The sequence below is a fragment of the Diadema setosum genome, chromosome 20, assembly GCF_964275005.1.
Source record: "Diadema setosum chromosome 20, eeDiaSeto1, whole genome shotgun sequence".
NCBI lineage: Eukaryota > Metazoa > Echinodermata > Echinoidea > Diadematoida > Diadematidae > Diadema > Diadema setosum.
In genome coordinates this window covers 24,088,922-24,108,901 of record NC_092704.1, presented here as the reverse complement: position 1 = coordinate 24,108,901, position 19,980 = coordinate 24,088,922, and the positions used below count along the sequence as shown (strand labels likewise).

The 19,980-nt window shown below is 36.6% G+C and overlaps 1 protein-coding gene across 1 annotated transcript; it reads right to left on the bottom strand.

Moving 5' to 3' along the window:
- Window positions 1-1,856: 1,856 nt before the first annotated feature.
- LOC140243942 (uncharacterized) lies at window positions 1,857-19,623 on the bottom strand. The gene is made up of 7 exons (XM_072323612.1): window positions 19,468-19,623; window positions 14,688-14,790; window positions 12,642-12,766; window positions 10,870-10,966; window positions 9,749-9,969; window positions 5,707-5,833; window positions 1,857-2,283 (listed from the first exon to the last, which is right to left on the bottom strand). The coding sequence occupies exons 1-7, from the start codon at window positions 19,614-19,616 to the stop codon at window positions 2,203-2,205; spliced, it is 903 nt and encodes a 300-aa protein (XP_072179713.1). The 5' UTR covers window positions 19,617-19,623; the 3' UTR covers window positions 1,857-2,202.
- Between the last annotated feature and the right edge of the window lie 357 nt (window positions 19,624-19,980).

Below are 19,980 nucleotides of genomic sequence, written 5' to 3'. Positions count from 1 at the left end.
GGAGACATTTAGTATTGTCAAATGTTTTATGTCAATGCCAACGAGCTTCTGGCAAGCTTTCAGGTTGCCAGAAAAAAAAAGACTTTGGTTAGAGATGTATGCATGAAATTTAAATTGATATTCAAGCAATCCCTTTAATATGGAACAAACACACGGTCTGACGGTCACACAGTGTGGTTTATGTGAAAATGTCCCAATTTTAAATAGTAATCTATCAACGACTTTGTTGCGGACCATGCAGTGTGAAGTGGAAGAATTAAAATGGTGCAAACAATTTCTGTAATCCATTCTCCTCAAGAGTCGTTACTAGAAATAACTGTACACAGTGTTTTATACTATGATACTCACTCCTAATCTTATACACGTATGTACATCTTGGAGCGTATTCACTCTTAAGTGGTTGCTTTATTATGCCTATCAAATCTTGGGGAAGTTTGCTGGAGAAATTATCGACGTGATATTAAATCGGCAACTCCGAATTTTAGTGCATTTTCTCACTTTAGAGTAAGATTGCATGAAACTATTTAAATTAATTAGATATTAACAGACACAGTCATGCCTTTTAATTCAAGAGCGAAACGGGAACTTCGATCTCCTAAAATGCACTTCCAACTCAAGAATCAGTTAAAAAATTGTATAAGCAATCAAAACCAACACTGAAACAAGGAGCTCAATAACTGAAAGTTTGTTTGATTGTTTGTTTGTTTGTTTTTTTTTTTGGGGGGGGGGGTACTTTAACTTGACCTAGTAAAAATGAAAGGTATAAACACAAAGAAAGACTAATATTGAAAAGCTACACAGCGTCGAAATACAAAACGATCTAAACTGACTCAGTACTGTGTATTTACTGTCTATTGTTGGTGAGTAGCTGCTGGATTGCTTTTTTTCTGAAAGATGTCATGATTCATATTATGTTTGTTTTGATTTTGGATTGCTTATACACAATCAAATAAAATGATAAACGCGTTTAGTACCTCGCGCTATTTCAACTGTTAGATTTTGTCTCGTCCTCGTTCTTTAATAATTGTATTATCTTATTCCTCCATGTTTTAATATATATCCCCAAATCAATGATATTTATGTAGTAATTTGACTTAAAACTGATAATCATTAGATCAGGAGTGTCCGCTGCTACCGATTTCTTCCTATAGGTCTTATAACCTCTGAAGTATAGTACATGTGGATATACTAGTCATTGTGGTTTGTCTTATTTTCTCTTGTTGTGAAAGTATGCGTCAACATCACCCACGTAACATCAAAAACTCTTAAAGGGAAGGTAAACCCAAAAAGCAATGTGGATTGAGTGAAAGCAGCAACATTAGTAGAACACATCGGTGAAAGTTTGAGGAAAATCGGACAATCGATGCAAAAGTTATGAATTTTTAAAGTTTTGGTGTTGAAACCGCTGGATGAGGAGACTACTAGAGGATATGACGTATGAGTGGACAACAATACAGAGAAAATATAAAGGAAATTCAACAAAAATTCACTTTTCTAGAATTATGAAAGAGCAATGGACCAACCTCTTTGAGAAAGCAGGGGGAATAATTGCTACCCCTAACATTATGTCAATATCAAGTTGATAGAATTTGTAATTTTCATGAAAAATGGATTTTTGTAGAATTTTCTTTATATTTTCTTGGTATTGTTGTCCACTCATACGTCATAACCTCTAGTAGTCTCCTCGTCCAGCGGTTCCAACACCAAAACTTTAAAAATTCATAACTTTTGCATCGATTGTCCGATTTTCTTCAAACTTTCACTGATGTGTTCTACTAATGTTGCTGCTTTCACTCAATCCACATTGCTCTTGGGGTTTATTTTCCCTTTAAAGGAGGTAAAGCTTTTCCTGCCGATGCCCGTAATTGGAAGCAATGATGGTGGAACTGTAAACACAGAACACGTGATCCTGCAGTATTTCGACGCGATACTCTTGTATATAGTCATGACATCCTTTATCAAGATCAGTACAACATCACAAACAAACTCGTTTGAAAGAAAATCACACGACAATAATTATATAGATTTGGGGAAACTACTGAACAGACATGAATGACTTGCATATTGAAAACTCGAGTGAGGTGACGATATTTGCACAGATTGATAACGTTTGCAGTTAAACGCAACAATGGTCATAATAGAACCCTTTGGTTATGGCGTCATTAAAACTCTACTGCACATAAGTAGAAAGATAGATCTATTCTATATCTTGTCATAATCCGGTGAAGTTGTTGTCATTTGCACAGTTGGCTGACATCCACTGCAGAGGAAAGAAACTCCATCCTGTAAAAGGAGATCGTAAAAACACATGTACACACAGTAAATGATGTCAGTCGGTTGTTTTTTTGTTATCTGTATATGTTGATGGATAGTTGTATAGTACATCATACACGGTTAAGTCATGTGTACATGGTAAGGCGCGTTGTATGTGGTGGCGTGTTTGATTGTGGTTAGTGTGGTTTCGGAGTAGGGAGATGCCATAAAATAGTACGTAACTATTCAACCGGTAGTCGTTCTATCCCACGTGATTTAGCTTGATTGTAACACCAATGGATATTCTCCGTGATTTGGATGTTTCCTGACAGAAACTATGACATAATGTATTGTGGCATACGTGCATGTGGTGTTAGGTAACGCAGTTTATATTGCTGTGTTCTTATGTTGTCATTATAAAAACGGATCCACTTATGACAAACATTGCTTTTTAGAGAATTCCTTCATCTATTGATTGATTGAATGATTTATGTATATATGTATGTATGTAATGTATGTATGTATGTATTATTTATTCGTTCATTCATTTACTGTAAGTATTTATCTGTTCATTTATTTACTTGTTTGTTTATTTATTTATTTATTTATTTATCTATACATTCATTCATTCATTTATTACTATATTTACCTATATAGCTAGCTATCTTTCTCTCTGTTTTTAGGGTGCTGTTCGTTATTCCGAAGGGTCGTTAATCCGAAACACACAGATTCCCTATACCTAGATGTTCGTTAATCCGAAAATGAAAAAGGGTTCGTTAATCCGAACATTTGTGGCGTTATTCCGAATGTTCGTTATTCCGAAGATTCGTTGATCTGAAAATGAAATTCGGAACAATGAACTTTCGGAATAACGAATCTTCGGACTGACGAGCCTTCGGAATAACAAACCTTCGGAACAACGAGCTGTAACCTGTTTTAATATACTGTCATACTCCCTATAAATACCAGTATGAACTCAGTGGGCAATCTTGATTCATGTTAGTTCGGCTGTGCTGTAGGGAAAAGTAATGTCGTGTTCATGTGTCATGCATGCACTTGAATGTCCTTCAAAATCATAATGTGATAAAAAGTTTACTTGAATTGAACTGGTATGCTCAGGCGCGGTGGAGCACCCCAATTTGCATCTCATTATCGCCCCGTTCTATTTGAATTTCCAACGGGCATCCACGGCTGCCCGAAACTGTGTGCATGAAAAAGTCAAATCTTTACCTTCTCCTTGTGCCGCTATGCGTGCCGCTAGTAAACTCAAACTTTTCACACTATCTAAGTTTTTAAAAACCTTCCTTTTGATGAAAAAATTATGAAATTTGCAGCACTAGAACTTGAGATATTAAAGCGTTTTGAAAATCACCTCTCGCAAAACATGCTCTCTGTTTTTTTTCCGACTGGACTATGGCCGGGCTCCAATGTGTCCGAAATTGGCAACATAAGTTTATCAGGCCTCAATCCATATATATGGTGAAAGTTTTCGCTTGGTTCCACCTGTACTTTTTGAGAAATCAACTTGTTTCTACAGGGTTTGGAATAAAAAATTGTAGTCAGCGGAACAATTGAAAATGACGTCATTTCTTTTCCCGTAATATTGGGCATGCATGGTACGTGAGATTCAGGATTTCGTGCTCATTGTTGGTTTGCATGTGACGCAGTCAATTTTGCTGAGTGTCGCACGGCGGTGACTGCTGAGCTGCTGCTGTGTGTGCTGTGACATGCAACGCTACAGTCACGCGATTATATATACATGGGACCGACCTGTACGCTTTGCGTTCGTGTCATTTTTGACATCACCTTCTGTTTTTTTCCGACACAACCATGGCCGGGAATATTACGGTATGACATTTAAAATGCAAGCAGATAAATAAATATCGGTGTACTTTGTTCGAATGGCGCTTTGGTTCCACAATCACACTTCGTGAATTTTAGGATGATTTTCGAGGCATATTTTTGGTAATTTTGCTCGCCAGGTTTTCGCTAAAATTTCACATTTTATCATTGTCAAATCCTTTAATATGTTATATGTGCATATTCGGACATGTTTTCAAATTCAAACTAACTCAATTTTAATCCGAAAATAGGTTTCCTTAAATTGTTACTAGCTTGAGAAGTTGTTTACTTTTTCTCAACTACGCGAGTACATGTTGTTTCCTTTATGCAAATAAGGCTCGGCTGCCGATGGATTTCTGCGAGATAATTGGGGTGCTCCACCGCGCCTGTGCTGGAGCGTCGTGGAACGTGCATTAAAGGTATAAACTGTTTACCATTGGGAGCAGCGATTTTTAAAATGTTATATGTTAAATTATACTCATATATGCATTTGATGCATATGAGTATAATTTGTCAGTTCAGTGTATCACAAAACATCCTTCCATATAAAAATTCTGCAGTAAAGCCTAAAATATAAGGAGATAATCACTATTTTTCTTAATAAACCATACCTGTAGACGGTTTAGTCTAGAAAATTTTTATCATAACTATTGTTCTCATTCTGTATATTTAAGAATGATGATTTTACGACACATGCAATGGGAATATGGTAGAGTTTTGGCAAGGTTCTGTTTCGCGAGACTGTGGTAAGGTTTTACTCTAAATTATTGCAATATGCATAAGGTCTCGTGTATTCTTTATGTTAACCTGTGAACTAACAAAATTGACAACATGAACTTAAAAAAAAAGAAATGTTAGAGACAACGTGCTATAGTATACATTGTCCATGATGGAAACTATTAACGAATATAAGGCTGATAGTAATATTTTGTTATTTCATTTATCACATATTTGGGGAATGATTTTATTTTCCTATTTAAAATATGTGTAGATTCTATATGCCCAATGTCATAATTATGACGCCATCTACCATATGCCCATGCAGGAAAAAGTTCAATAATTTGCTTGTGCATGTGCTATTTTCGTTTTGTTTTGTTTTGTTTTGTTTTGTTTTGTTTTTCGTTGGTGGTTTCCTGAAACGATATCCGGACTTTCGGACACAAAATGTCATGTGCATCATACGAAATGCTGATTTTAGAATTGGATTTTTCAATACTACATGTCACATTGATATTCCTTTCGACACTAAATTTTGAAAGTGGTGGGGCGTCGTATATATATGCATTAAGGATCTAGTTTCACGACGCAGTTTTCAAGTTTGCATGCAAAAACAAAACTAAATGCATAGTTTCCACATTTGTATCTAGGGATTTCTGCTACAAGCATTTCAGTAATTCCCATGATTCCTGCGACAATTGCATATATTTGTATTATAAGTTGTCAAATACAACAAATTTCCTTCTTAAAAAAACACAAACAAAACAAGAAGAAAGAAAACACAACACTGACCCTATAATTATTCAGAGAAATGATATGTGCCAAATACTTAATTCTTTTGACGAAATCTATAAATAATTCAGCATCACTGGCCATCAGTGTTACGTAACTTACCAAAATCAGAATGGGTAATTCTCGCCAAAAATTCACGTTTGGGATGATCTCCACCCCTCGGGCTCCCCGAAAGAAGAACATGTAGAGCGCGCCAAAGATGAAATATGCACAAAGACCACAGATGAACCTGGATGATATACGGAAGCAGAATCGAATATTTTAATCATTAATTGGATTGTTTTGGTTTTGCTCTTTTTCATTCGTTTACAGAACCAAGTAATATACATGTATAAAGTATGTTCACACAGCAAAATATATAAATTGATAAGAGTAGTCAATAATAAGGCCTCATTTAAGTTGTACCACAACTAAATGCGAGAATAACAACGGAATACTATTCTTCTTTTTTTTTTTTCATTCACAGGTAAGAAGGGGTGAAAACAGAGGTTGACTTGGATGGCGGCTCAAATAAAACGATACAAACGACGAAAATGTGATTCTGGATTTACATCACTATACAGCACACGTACTTGTTATGATGTAGGAAAATGTTAAGAAATATGAATCGCATGTATACGATGTGTTTGTGAATTAGTATTTGTGGTTTAGATGGAATCGAACAATCGTCGCGTTCTTGAATGGGGATAATGCAGGAATCACACTGTCCCGGAATTGACCAAAGATTGATTTGTGATAAAGGAAGTGTTCAAGTTCGGCTCTGATCGTTTATTACTTCATGTCATTCGTAAGGGCATCTTAAGCCACAGTGTGACCACCGGTGTAGTTTCTCAGGCTCCAACAACTTAGTAAGCGGTAGCAAAATCTTCGAGTATTATAGTCGTTGTTTTTTCCTTCGTGTGTCCTTCCGGTAAACCGATTAATATACAGGTGTAGATTTATATCTTTGTTTAGACTTTGTTTGGAGTGCATTTGTCATCGTGTGACCCTCTGTATCGGCATGCTTTGGCTGTTGATTGGCTTTTGACCAAGTTCGGGCCCAACTTCGCGTGACATTTTTCAGTTTTTGACTGCATGGCACACATTCCCATGGAATTAAATCTAATTGCACGTCGGGTTCATAGTCCAAATTGGCAATGAACTGCATTCTGTAGTTACGTTTTCAATGTTATCATTCTCTCTTTTATGTAGAAATTGCCGTCTAAGCCAGCATTATCTAAGAAATTAAACATACGACACAAGCATTCTGACACATTACATTATATTTCCATTACATTTAAAGGGAGAACGCATACCAGATTTATATTTATTGAAATTTGGAAAGAAAAATTCTACCCCAAAAGGATTTCAGCGTGATTGAAACAGCTTGTGAAGGTCGAAATTCTCTCAATATTGGAAGGTTTCTTTTCTCTGGTCCTCTTGCAATCAACTTTGGGCGAGGTTGACAGCAGGTACGTGATGTACAATGATTTCACGAAACGTCGGTAAATAATTGACCAAATTGAAATAGAAACAAGCCCCCCCCCCCCGCAATATTTCGTTCTGTACGATATCCTAATCTTACCGCATCTACAACGTATCATAATTTGGGCCATGATCCCTTTAAGCAACCTTGTTCAAACCCATGAGATCTTATGAAAAAACTCTGTGACTATTGTAACAAAATTAATGATGTTCCTAATTCATTCCTGCACAATTTTAGTATATCTGTTATGCCCTATAGTATAATCGTTCTCCGTGCACGAAGTTGTACAAGCTCTTGTGGCTTTATACCTGTAAACTATATTTCCAGAGCCTATAACATTTCACATCATAATAATAGATACCCAATTGTCTCATTCGACTAAGCACCATAACCAGAACTGTTAACTAACAATGTGATCAACTTTTGTTACCTGCGATCTGATCTTCTTTCGTTGATGATTATCAATGCCTCCACTTTTCAATATTGTTGATGCGTTCGTTTCCCCCTGCTTTCATTTTTTTTTTTTTTTTTTGCTTTTAAACTGTTATCTTTAATTGAAAGACTATCATATTACAGCGCTGATCAAATTAAAATTCGGATAACAATAGCGTAACTGGTAGTTCTCCCGTTATAGCAGAGAGGAGCTCACTTCCCTGCACGGTTTTAGTGCTTGAGGGTGCGTGTATAGTTGAGTTTTCCTTTTTTTTTTTCTTTTTTTTTCTTTTTTTTTTTGGTGGGGGGGAGGGGGAGACGGGGTATGTACGTTAAAGGGATCGTATAGTTTTGGTTGAACCTAAACTTCAGGATTTTATCTTTTTTTTCTTCTTTTTTTTTGTGAGATGGTGAGAAACCTCTTATGAAATATGAAAGAGCATGTAATTCCAAGAGGGATTTAATGTTTATTCGATGAAAATTGGTTTTTAAATGGCCGAGATATCCAAAACAGAAAATCTAATAAAGTGTGGGACCCACATTTTATTACGATCATTTTGTTTTACTTTGTTTTTGGATGTTTCAGCTATTCCAAACCCAATTTTTATCAAATAAACTTTGAATTCCTCTTAGAATAGTATGCTCTATACTATTTCAATACTATTTCATAAGTTAGTGTGTTCTTGGTATCTCGCAAAAAAGTTCGAGCCCAATAATCATCTCCACCAATACTGTACCATCCCTTTAACTGGTTTGCAGTCTACTCACTGGGGAAGTGGATATTGAAAATATTTGATATTAACAAAACCCAAACTCTTTGCTTAATGTATTTGTTTAGAAATAGGCCTATAATTATGTTGCCCTGCTCTTTGAATTTTGATTTCTTGAAACACAATGGCCCGAATTCACGAAGGTGGTACAAATGAAACCATGGTTTAAACCATGGACAAAAACTGTGCATGGAGTGCCAAGTGTCGCACGGAATATTTCGTTACGAAATTGGTCATTTCGTCGACAAAATGACCGTTTCGTTAACGAAATTATCATTTCGTGGACGAAGTGTTCATTTAGTTACCAAACGTTGTCATTTCGTTACAAAATAATCATTTCATTGACGAAATGGCAGATTTCGTAACGAAATTCCATGCGACACTTGGCACTCCACAGTTTTTGTCCATGGTTTAAACCATGGTTTCATTTGTACCACCTTCGTGAATTCGGGCCATTGAGGTAAACACATTATTGTGCAAAACAGGAGGAACATTATAGATTATCCAATTTATTTCAAGTTTGAGCTTTCGCGATGCTCAATAACATATTTCCAGATGATATCAAGCAGTGTATATTTTTGTCTTCATTCAAAAGAAAACATAAGAAAGTAATCGTAAAATAAAATATATTATGTAAAGGAGCCTTCCTGCTATATAGTTTTTGATTTGTTTTGTTTGTTTTGTTTTGTTTTGTTTTGTTTTGTATTGTTGTGTCTTGGTGTTAATTATAATTGTCATGTTTTACTATAAGGAGAAGCCTTGACAGGTCAATGCCCTTTGTTTCTTTCTCCACATTCTATATTGTATTTGATTGCCATGTTGTTTTGTATGTTTGTTCTTCTTTTTTTTTTCACTCGAGTTGTGCAAGTTGTGGAAATATATGAAATGAAAATGAAATGAAATATCGTTTTGGGGTGATGGTGAGTTTTGCCTCTCACACATCACGGGGAGTCAATAAGCCAGTTCGGAGTTAGCTCATGGGCACATTGGTCCGAATGATCTTTCTTTTTTCTCAGTCGGTTAAGGGGCTCTTCACTCGTTTTCAGAGCGACATATTGCATAAGCTTTACGCAACGATTTATGGTATTCGTCAGTTAAACAAAGAATGAACTCGCATAGACCAGATGGCCAGAATGATCAGTCAATTAACACTTGGGAAAGCATCCATTTCATTATCTTGTATTGAATGTAAGAACAACCTCTTTCTGTCGATATTGCCAAATACCACTTTTGCTGTCAGGTGGATGTGCTGGCAAGCAGCATTTATAAGGATTACATGAATAATCATTATACATAATAATACATCACAGACGCTTATCCCAGTGACTTTAAAAACCAACGTGCCTGTTGGTCCGAATGACCTTTTTTCTGCTCATGCGCAGAGTGGAACTCCGAACTGGCTTATTCTATACTTATCTATGTTCTGTGTGCTTCTTTGGATTTTATCAAACAGGGTATGTTATGTAGGCCTACTCACACGATACAGATCACTCCGCCAGCGGTCAGCCCCTTGGGTGCCGGCGGCGGTCGGATGGTGTGCGGCGTGAACACTGTGGTGATTGGACGGATGGTGTGTGGCGGCAATGAACTCGCTGTGGCGCCCGTGTTCACCGGTACGTGGCTAACGTTACTTGGGGGAAGAACTGTCGCAGTGGCACATACATCCACGCATGCGCATCGGGATAGCAGGATAAATTGCTGAAAATAAAATCAACAGGTGTTCGACAATCAAAATGTCATAATTATGAACATTAAATGTCTGTTCTTTGCTTAGACATATGGACTGTTTATCTTTTTTTTTTTTTTTTTTTTTTTTTACTGTTTGATTATGTATCGCCTAAGGACACAAAATTAGGCCCTGCCACTTCCAGCCCCGGGTTCTATCATGCAAAGACGGATTATCATGGGATTTTTTTAACCGTTCTTCATCGACACTATATTTTACATATCTATAGAGTTCGTTGATTTCTGCTCAAAACTCTCTTTTCCATCATTGTTACTGTGTTGAAGTGAGAGAATCCTTGAATCTCTAGAAATGACATAACCAACTTCATGTTTTAACAAATTAACAAAAATGAATGTTTGCATTAACTTTTTACGGTGAAGAATCGCCCTGACGTGTCATACAGACAATGTGCTTAAAAAAAAAAATCGCCCGTGTAGTAGTGAAAATGTTAGTGGCGGTGAGTCAGCTCAGTCGGTAGCGCGTCTGCCTCACCATCCAAAGGACTCGGGTTCGATTCCCGAGTCCCACTGAGCAATGTTGTATATAATCATACCGCCCCCCCCCCCCCCTATACGTAAGAGGTAAGAGGCCATTTAGTGTTGTGTCCCTCAGGTAGGACATAAAACAGTATGGAGGCCCCGCGCGTGAGATAGCTGCAACTCGTACACGTAAAAGATCCCGCTTCATTTATCCAGGGTGTTTAACCAGGTGAAGTGGTGTTTAACCAGGTGAAGTGGTCCCACCTGTAGCATCCAACTGGATCCCATGGAAGACCAGCTATATTTCGGCTGAATGTGTGCTATCCATCCATTTTCTCAGATGGAAATGAAACAAACAAACTAACAAACAAACAAACAAGGTGATATACTCACGAAAGTGATAACTTTCAAGGCGGGATCGTGCAAACCATCCACAACTAATTGGTCCTGGTCCTCTTCTCCACATGCTGTGATGATCTTGGTGACATATCTTAAGTGAGAGAAAAGAAATAAAGGGAGGATGAAATTCTTTCTTCATCATTTTGATATTGCTATCACCATTATTATGACTCCTTATCAGCAAATCTATAAATTTAGCATATCAGGATACGATATCAGGATACGTTTCAATGACTTATGCGATAACTTGAGTCTCGAATGCACCAGGTACATTGCTGCATCGAAATTCAGTGATAATTAAATCTTATCACAATATTTACTAATTACTTCTACTATATATATTCTACATCTTACAGTACACAGCACAATGTGATTTCAATGACCATAACAAAGGTACAGTCATGTGCGAATGGTTTGAATTCTCAAAGGCACCAGTTATCATAGTCTTGAAAATCGATGATGATTGAAAGATTGATTAGATTGACATGATGAAATTTTACAGTTGTTTCCCCTCCTTTTGATTGCTTCGTGTTATGACGTCATATCCGTCGATACTGTTGATTTCCTGGAGTGTCCTTTTATCATAACTGAGTACAGTATATTCAACTGCGCAGTATAGATAATACTGAATAATCTGATGAAAGTAAATGTCTATAATTAGAATTATCAGTCATAGTATTACATATCAATATAGGTGAGAAAAATCCATTTTTTATTTTGTTTCCAACAATCACTTCCATGACATAAAACAATTTTGGGAACGCAAACCTAGCTTTCAAACCTGAGGCTTGATTTAGTGGTTTGATTCTCGGCAAGGATCATATATCTCATAAACCTCTGATGATGTCAGTGTACATTCGTTATGCTCCCATACAGCCCTCCTGCTTGCCATTAGGGGCAGTAATTTAAAAAAAAAAATGTTCGAGGTATCACATTATTTTGATGCACATGCGTAGGTCATTTGTATCACAAAGCAAGTTTCGCCATAAGCCTAAAATTTATAGGAGATATCACTGTTTTTCTCAATAAACCATAACTGTAGACAGTTATGCTAGAAACATCTTTATTGTAATTATTGTTCACATTCTGTATATTTAACAATACTTAATTAACATTGACTATATTACACTGGTTCAAATTTTTACATTTGCTGCAAAATGGTAAATAATGCCTTAAACAGAATCGCCACTCTGTACATAGTATTCTCGTTAATAATTAGTATAATAGAATCACGTGAAAGGAACACTAAAAGTTTCTTTACTAATCGGGAAAATATTACATAAAAATGAGCAAAAATGACTGTAACGAGTATTTGAGATTGGAAATTCACATGTGATCAATATGGTGATCAGAGACTGTCGAGTGATTATAATCATCAGTCACTATCATCCACAGTTTGACACGTGCTCTGATTATAATCTTCCGAAACAAAATTGTCTGTTGAATGAAAGGCTTCAAGACATTTCTCTTTCTGTAGAAATGGTTTCGAGTAGAAAAAAAAAATTATATTCCTTGCATCAGCACATGTTAAAATTGCCGTTATTCATGAACGATGATCTTTTTTGTTTACTGTAAGTGCGCTTGCTTAGTGATTGATAAAGGAGAGAGAGAGAAAAAAAAACCCCAAAAAAGGATTCAAATCCCAAACCCACTTGCTTTCTTCTACACAATAATCATTACTGAAGGATTCATTTTTATTTGTTTGAATCTTCTTTCGTCGTTTAACATGGTGTGTATTTTCTCCTTCCAAGCCGACTACACTATACCGTAACGACTCGTTCCCGCTCCAGTATTCTATGACCACATTCTGTGATTCGGAATCGAAGTAGATGTTTTCATTGTCAGGTTCGCCAATGTTTTCCTCGCTTCCATCTTCACCTGTGCGGCATGCCTGTGTAGAGGGAAGGAAAAGTATAAACGTACTTAATAAGTTGAATTTGTCGGCATTGTATTCTTTTTTTTAAACTGACAAAAGCTATCAGTGGACAATTTAAGTTTAAATTACTAGATAAGTATCTGATTGGCTCTAGATTTCTCTCATCCTGGGTCTACTTTGAAAATACCTGTATATATGACCTGACAGATAAACGAAAAATTTCGACCTCGGAAATCCTTCTTTACAAGCTGAATCATCAAGGTATGGGCTGGCCTTGGGGTGGTTTAGAAGCTACGGGCATGTCAGCAGAATATTACTTTATATGATAAGGCCTATATACAGTTATACTTTATACGTCTATAGATATATTTACAGGTGTGCCTCTTCTTCTAAATACATACATTTCGTGTGGTATACTCCAAGGATCCTATGTACCAGATAGCCCCTCCTTGTTCGTTGCTATATCATGGACCTACTTAGGTCCATGTTAATATCAATGACATATTCATACACTCAATCTAGCCTCTTCTGACGCTTGTATTATTCCCCAGCGACTCCATTAACTGTCTTGTTTATTTTTTCATATTCCTCATAAAGATCCAAAAAGACTTCTTGAAAGTATCAAAAATGAAGTAATCAATTCAAATATCTAGATTCAAGCTAACAAACATTAATCGTTGAATTTACGGAAACACAATACATGCTAATTAATAGGCCCTAATTATAATTTCTATAGATAACCTTCCTAGTCAAAAGTGAATGTATTTAATCAAACTCCCATAGGTCAGTAGATCGTATACACTCATTGAAATTGCCATAGGGCTCTTTATTGGCAATCACTTAAATTGGGACACTCACCTTAGTATTTATTGAATAAACTGCTCTCAAGAAACAGGGTTCCTTAGAAATGTTTAACGCGGTATATTCAGCTATGCTAATGATTATCCTATTTAAATTACAGACGATATACTAGAATTTGTGTGGGGAGCGTAGGCAGGAACAACAAAAAATATATATATATATGTATATTCTTATTGACGATTTGAATCCATTGAACTTAGGATCTTTGAAGTTTTAGGGTCTCTATCAATATAAAGAAATATAAAGATACTAAACAGGACAAGGTAGCATGTATAAAAAAAAAAAAAAAAAAAAAAACTTTCATGTACAAAAGGCCTATAAACTTTGGAATGTGATGAATACTGAATTACAAACTCCCGGATAAGGCGTATAAGGCATTTTAGCGAAAACAATAATCACTATAACTCCATGGGGATAGCATAATTATTGATAAATAATTCACAATTAATTTATATAACGCTGATAATGCTGCTCGACATGGGTTGTTGAACAACTCTGTCTAGCTGATCTCTTTTCGAATTCCATGTTTTCAATGTTTTCTGTCCTCTCCGAGCCAATGGCACCCACATCATTTTCTATCAACATTCTATTATGCTGTCCCTGTCGGCGTTCCTCTTTCGTTACTATCGTTGTGTATGCACGCACGCTTGTCCAGGTGCACTCGCGTGCGTGGAGTGTGCATGGAACGTGTGTGTATTTTATAACTTTAATTATTATGTATAAGGTTCATGTAAAGTTCATTCTTTACCAATACACATAAAATACAATCATAAAGTGTATATTCTCCGCTTTTCTTTTACTATTGCTTGATGTGTATAGATGCAGTTGCGCATGAAATTCCATCCCCCTTTTCTTTCTGCTTGTGTAGTAAATTGTGATGATCAATGACTACAGTGATTGTATATATATATATATATATATATATATTTGTATATATATATATATATATATATATATATATATATATATATATATATACACACATACATACATACATACATACATATCGAAACACTTTGTTGTTGTTGTTGTTGTTGTTGTTGTTGCTGTTGTTGTTATAGGACGTTATTCTCACCGTGACATTGATGCAGCCTTCACCCTGATTAAACGGATGACAAGGGTTTATCGCGTACAAACTTGGATCTCCTTCTGGATAAATCGATGGTTCGTTGACCCATCTGATCCACAAAAGGGCAAAAAGAGAAAAGAAAAGACAAAATAAAAATCGTCGTAATAATGGTAATATACAAGTCACATACAGCACAAAGCTGCTATGCAAAATACACTGATTATTCCATGACGATAAAAAGTACCGGTAGACATGGAGTGATATGGGCAGAGAACGAAGACATCCTACAAAAGAGTAACGTAGGCATACTTTGGATAATGTTGTGTAAGAAAATCTAGCCTCGTGTATGATTGATAGTCTGTCACGTGCACCATACTTCTGCTATCCTTTCTTTCTTTTCCCCTTCCTGTTTTATTTCCACTTTCGAGGGCATGATTGCTATTAAAGGACAAGTTCACCTTCATAGATATGTGGATTGAGTGAATGCAGCAATATTAGTATAGAACACATCATTGAGAGTTTGAGGAAAATCATACAATCCGTTCAAAAGTTATGAATTTTTGAAGTTTCTGCGCAGTCACTGCTGGATGAGAAGACTACTACAGCTTGTGATGTCACACGTGTACAACGATATAAAGAAAATATAAAGAAAATTCAATATATTTTCACTTTTCTTTCTTAATAAAAGGTCACTTGACTTCTCTCTTTCAGAAGGGGAATAATATTGCCCTTAACATTCATCAGTGACAGGTCGAGGAAATGTACACTTTTTTTTCAAAAAGTAACATTTTGTGAAATTCTCTTTACATTTTCCTTATATCGTTGTACACCGTGACATCATACACTGTAGTAGTCTTCTCATCCAGCAGTGACTGAGCAGATACTTTAAAAAAATCTCATAATTTTTGAACGGATTGTCTGATTTTCCCCAAACGTTCACTAATGTGTTCTACTAATATTCATGCATTCACTCAATCCACATGTATATGAAGGTGAACTTTTCCTTTAACCACTCTTGAAACGATGGACTCGACAGTCTTCTCCTGATTCTTTTCTTTTCCCTGATATACGATGTACAGTATTCTATACTCACTAAGAAATCAGAGTGCGTTTTGGGGTTCAGTTTTGGCCAGTGCACCCTTACGTGATGGACTGGGGTTGCATGATTAAACCTCTGCGGGTGCTATTTACACCAAGTGGGGTTCAACATGAGGAAAGGACGTTTCATCATACCTCGTATGATCTAAACATGTTACTGTCCTGGATGTCTCTTGAGTACTATCTCGGATGATTATGAGTTTAAAATGTAAAGAACTACTGTATATAGGGGTGAAATATGAAATATCCTATACCTAATATCGTGCTGTCAAAGTAAAAGGGCACGAAGACAGTCTTTATGTAAGACAGTATTGGGGATGGTTACACCGCCATACAGACTATCTGTCATCGCGGTTCTCTGTCTGATTTTTTTTTTCATTCTTTGTCTTACCTTACATTATTGCAATTTACCCTACTTCCCATTAGTGCATTTCATTTGCCTTTCAGCTATCATAAAACATAGGACATTGTGGTAAATTATTATTTACCAACAATAATGGCTTCGTGAGTGGAAACAGTCGCTATTTTATTAAAGTTTTATTTGAGTCAAGTTGATTTTATTTCATTTCATTTGCTCCTCCATTATTATTGTGCATGTATACACATTGTTGGTATATCATGTAGACATACGTTGCTTACAAAGTAATTTTGTGTCCATTTGGATTTACAATGTGTATAACAACGTGTCTACATGCGATATACAATAAATGATATGGTAGAGCTACAGTTAAGCATAGCTTATATGCTTTTCAGCCCTTATTACCGTCTCACCTCCCCTATATTACATAAAAGAAGAAAAATAGAGGGGATTAGTGTTTCAATCGGCCCTATTAGTATTATCATCCCAGCACTGTCAGGTACACATTATGTGCACCTGTGTAAAGGACATTATATTATTGCGTAAAACACATTGTCTAATGATGTAAACAGCAAGCGGGGTTCGAACTCGGGACCTCCTGTTTGAAAGTGCCGAGTATTGTCGCTCTTACACAGCGCTCCCTCACTGCTTGCTGTACTCGTCCATGGTAGAAGCATGTTGCGGCGTACGCAAGCGCGGTATACACGCCCACCCAGGTTCTCGCCATGCGATATCAATATAATGTACAGACTGATATCGAAATAATGGCGTTGATAAAATCCAAAGTACACGAGGAAATGAATCATGTGCATCTTCAGACTAAGGTTCACGATGATCGATCGAACGGTGGATAGGTATTAAGGTCATATGACATTCGGTTACGTTATGGACAGTATCATTCTTTGGAGCCGTGACATAATCTGTAACAGAGATTTTTATCTGTAGTGAGATATGAGAAATATGCTTGTTTTTTTTTGTGTGGTTTTTTTTTTTCTGTATTACCTATCATATTAGGGTGGCGGTTTCTGCCCCGTTGAAGCTACAAGCTCTTCAACGCTCTGAACGCTGGCAAGGATCTGGAATAATGTAAAAGGTTAAAGTAGCACTGTATGGGCGATATTGATTAAGTGGTCAGTGTTATGACATAATCAATAATGGATTTTAGTTGACGATATTTTTCTGTATTTTTCAAATGCAGATGTTTTAGCAAGATAGATACATCATTATGACAGAAAATGTGGAGTATTACACCACATGATACACGTGTATTGCATAAGAGATCATAAACAAGATGTACGCTGATTATTAATGATAACAACCTTTTCAAAACTTATCTTTAAAGGACAATAAAAAAAATATAGGAGGCCACTATGATTAACGAGGTTGATTGCTTGATTTTGATGGCGATCTCTAGGAATAACAATCAACTATGCGATGATGCATTGACAGCTAAGATTTGATATTGAGCACAAGAATTCCTAAGAAGAAAAATCAGCAACCAGACGTTTAATAAAAATGCCAAATAGGAATAGAGAGTTTGTGTGAGTGCCAAGGTAAGAGTAGTGCATGATACCGTATATGTACGTCTGTGTGCATGAGCATATGAAAATCTATAAAGCATGTGCACAGATATTGTCGTTAAATGATGAATAATACGAATGGTCGTTACATTTATAAATATAATGATCCCTCTGAATGTGATGTATCATAATGTATGTGAGGCGTGTCAATGTCTTGTGCATATTAATATATGGCTAAGGAACTTTAGCACTTCTGAAGAGCTTAATCATTTCGGGTATCTGTACAAGTGTACGTTTTACAGCATGGGTTTCTCATATAGCTCAGGGGTTCGCTCGCCATCTGACGGTACCCCCCCCCCCCCAAAAAAAAAAAAAAAAAAATGAGAGAAAATCGTCGAAAACCGTTTGTTTTTCTCTATTCGGCGTCGTCGACGTTTTCACGCAAAATATTTTTTTTTTCTTCTTCTTTCTGTCGCCATTTAGGTGTCATGGTCTCAATTCTATACATTTCACAAAATAGGTTTTGATTTTCACTATAGCGTTTTGGATTATATACAACTAAATCTGAGATCTGGTTAACTGAGTCCTTTATTGTATTGAATGATTTTTTTTTTCAGTTATAGCGTAAAAAGCATTTATTAGAATGATATGCCATGTTGTTATATAGGATATTGTTCTTGGCACAATAACGAAATACGCCATTCAGAGTATCATTCGTTTATTTGCATTTTTCAAACTGTACAAGACGGCTGGTTGATCCATATTCAGCTGATCACTATGGGAACCAGTTGTATAAATCATACGGCGTGTATACCACTTCACAATTTACTCTATGCTCTTTGCTGTGAAAGAATGAATCGGGATTTTTCTTTTTTTTAATAAATTTATTTATTTTTTACATCCGTGGGTTTTGACCGGGGTTCTGACTCCCTCACACAGGGAGGCCTGCATGCATTTCATGTCCTAGAAATTGCGACTTTGCACCTAAGATTATGTCTGGAAAATTAACTATTGTAATTGAACATCACGAAATACGCCATTTGAAATATATAGGGTATATGTCGTCCGAGGTGATGCCATGACATTATTTGTGGTACTAGATTAATAATGACCATTGTGATGTGCCATAATTAACCATTTTAGTGTCTAATTCTGAAGTTTTTGTTTTGTTTTGTTTTGTTTGTTTGTTTGTTTGTTTGTTTGTTTTTGCGCGGAGGACATCAATCTCATGAGGTCGTCACACACGAGTTATTCGACCCATGAGCTAGACACCAAGCAAAACAGGCCCACTATAGCTATAAGACACTGAGTGAAACAGGTCAAGGATCGAGCTCGACAGTAAGGCAAGAAAGAAAAAAAAAACCAACAATCAATCAAATGAGCACGGGTATTGAGCGTTGGTATCACAAGAAGTAATGGACTTGTACGGGACTGACGATTTTCTGTGTGTCGATCTTATTTCATTATACTCATACATATTCAAATTGATTTGAACCTCGGCAATATATTTTTATAACTGAAATCAATTGAGACACTTTCACACTAAGTTCTTAAACTCAATATAGTTATTCCCCTTTTACCTGTGATCCCATAGCGTCCCTCTCCGAATATTAATGTATCTATACATTTTTCATTAGTATGCTTTCCCAAAGCGGCAAACGAGAATGAGTCCAGTGACACTTTATTCACGAGTTTTTCACGGTCTTATCCCTCCCCCTCTCCACCATATACCACCACCACCACCACCAACACCCTTAAGAAATTAACTTCCACCCAAATTGATCCACCGCTTGTACGTATGGGTTGTTACCTGGGTGTCCCGTCGGTGTTTCCTATACTGTTGAAGTCAATGATACTTCCATTGGTATACTGCCATTCGCACGGCCCGATCTGCTGACCCACCTTCTGCAGGCTCCCGGGTAACAGTGCCCCGAGAAGGAAGGCGTACACGAACCACATGTCGATTTTCTCTTCGTACACGTATTATATGGCTGAGACAGACCTCAACAACTTATTCTCAGAAGACCGCGTCCTGTAAACCTAACGCAAGACAGATCTAAACGACTTATGATAGGTCTGTACTGCAGCGTTTATTATGCCAAAACCACTGTCTGCAGTATTGATTAACCCCACAGTTTCGCGTGATATTCTCCAAGAGCATGCTACATCACATTAAAACTTTGTCGGCGTTTCAAGCGTAAATCCACCAGAGTTATTCACTCATTAACTCGGACTAACTTCTCCTGTAATGGTCCTTGAGGAATGCATGTTTTGTCGAGGTCCCGCCTCGCACTGGCTCACACGAAAGTTACTACTATATAGC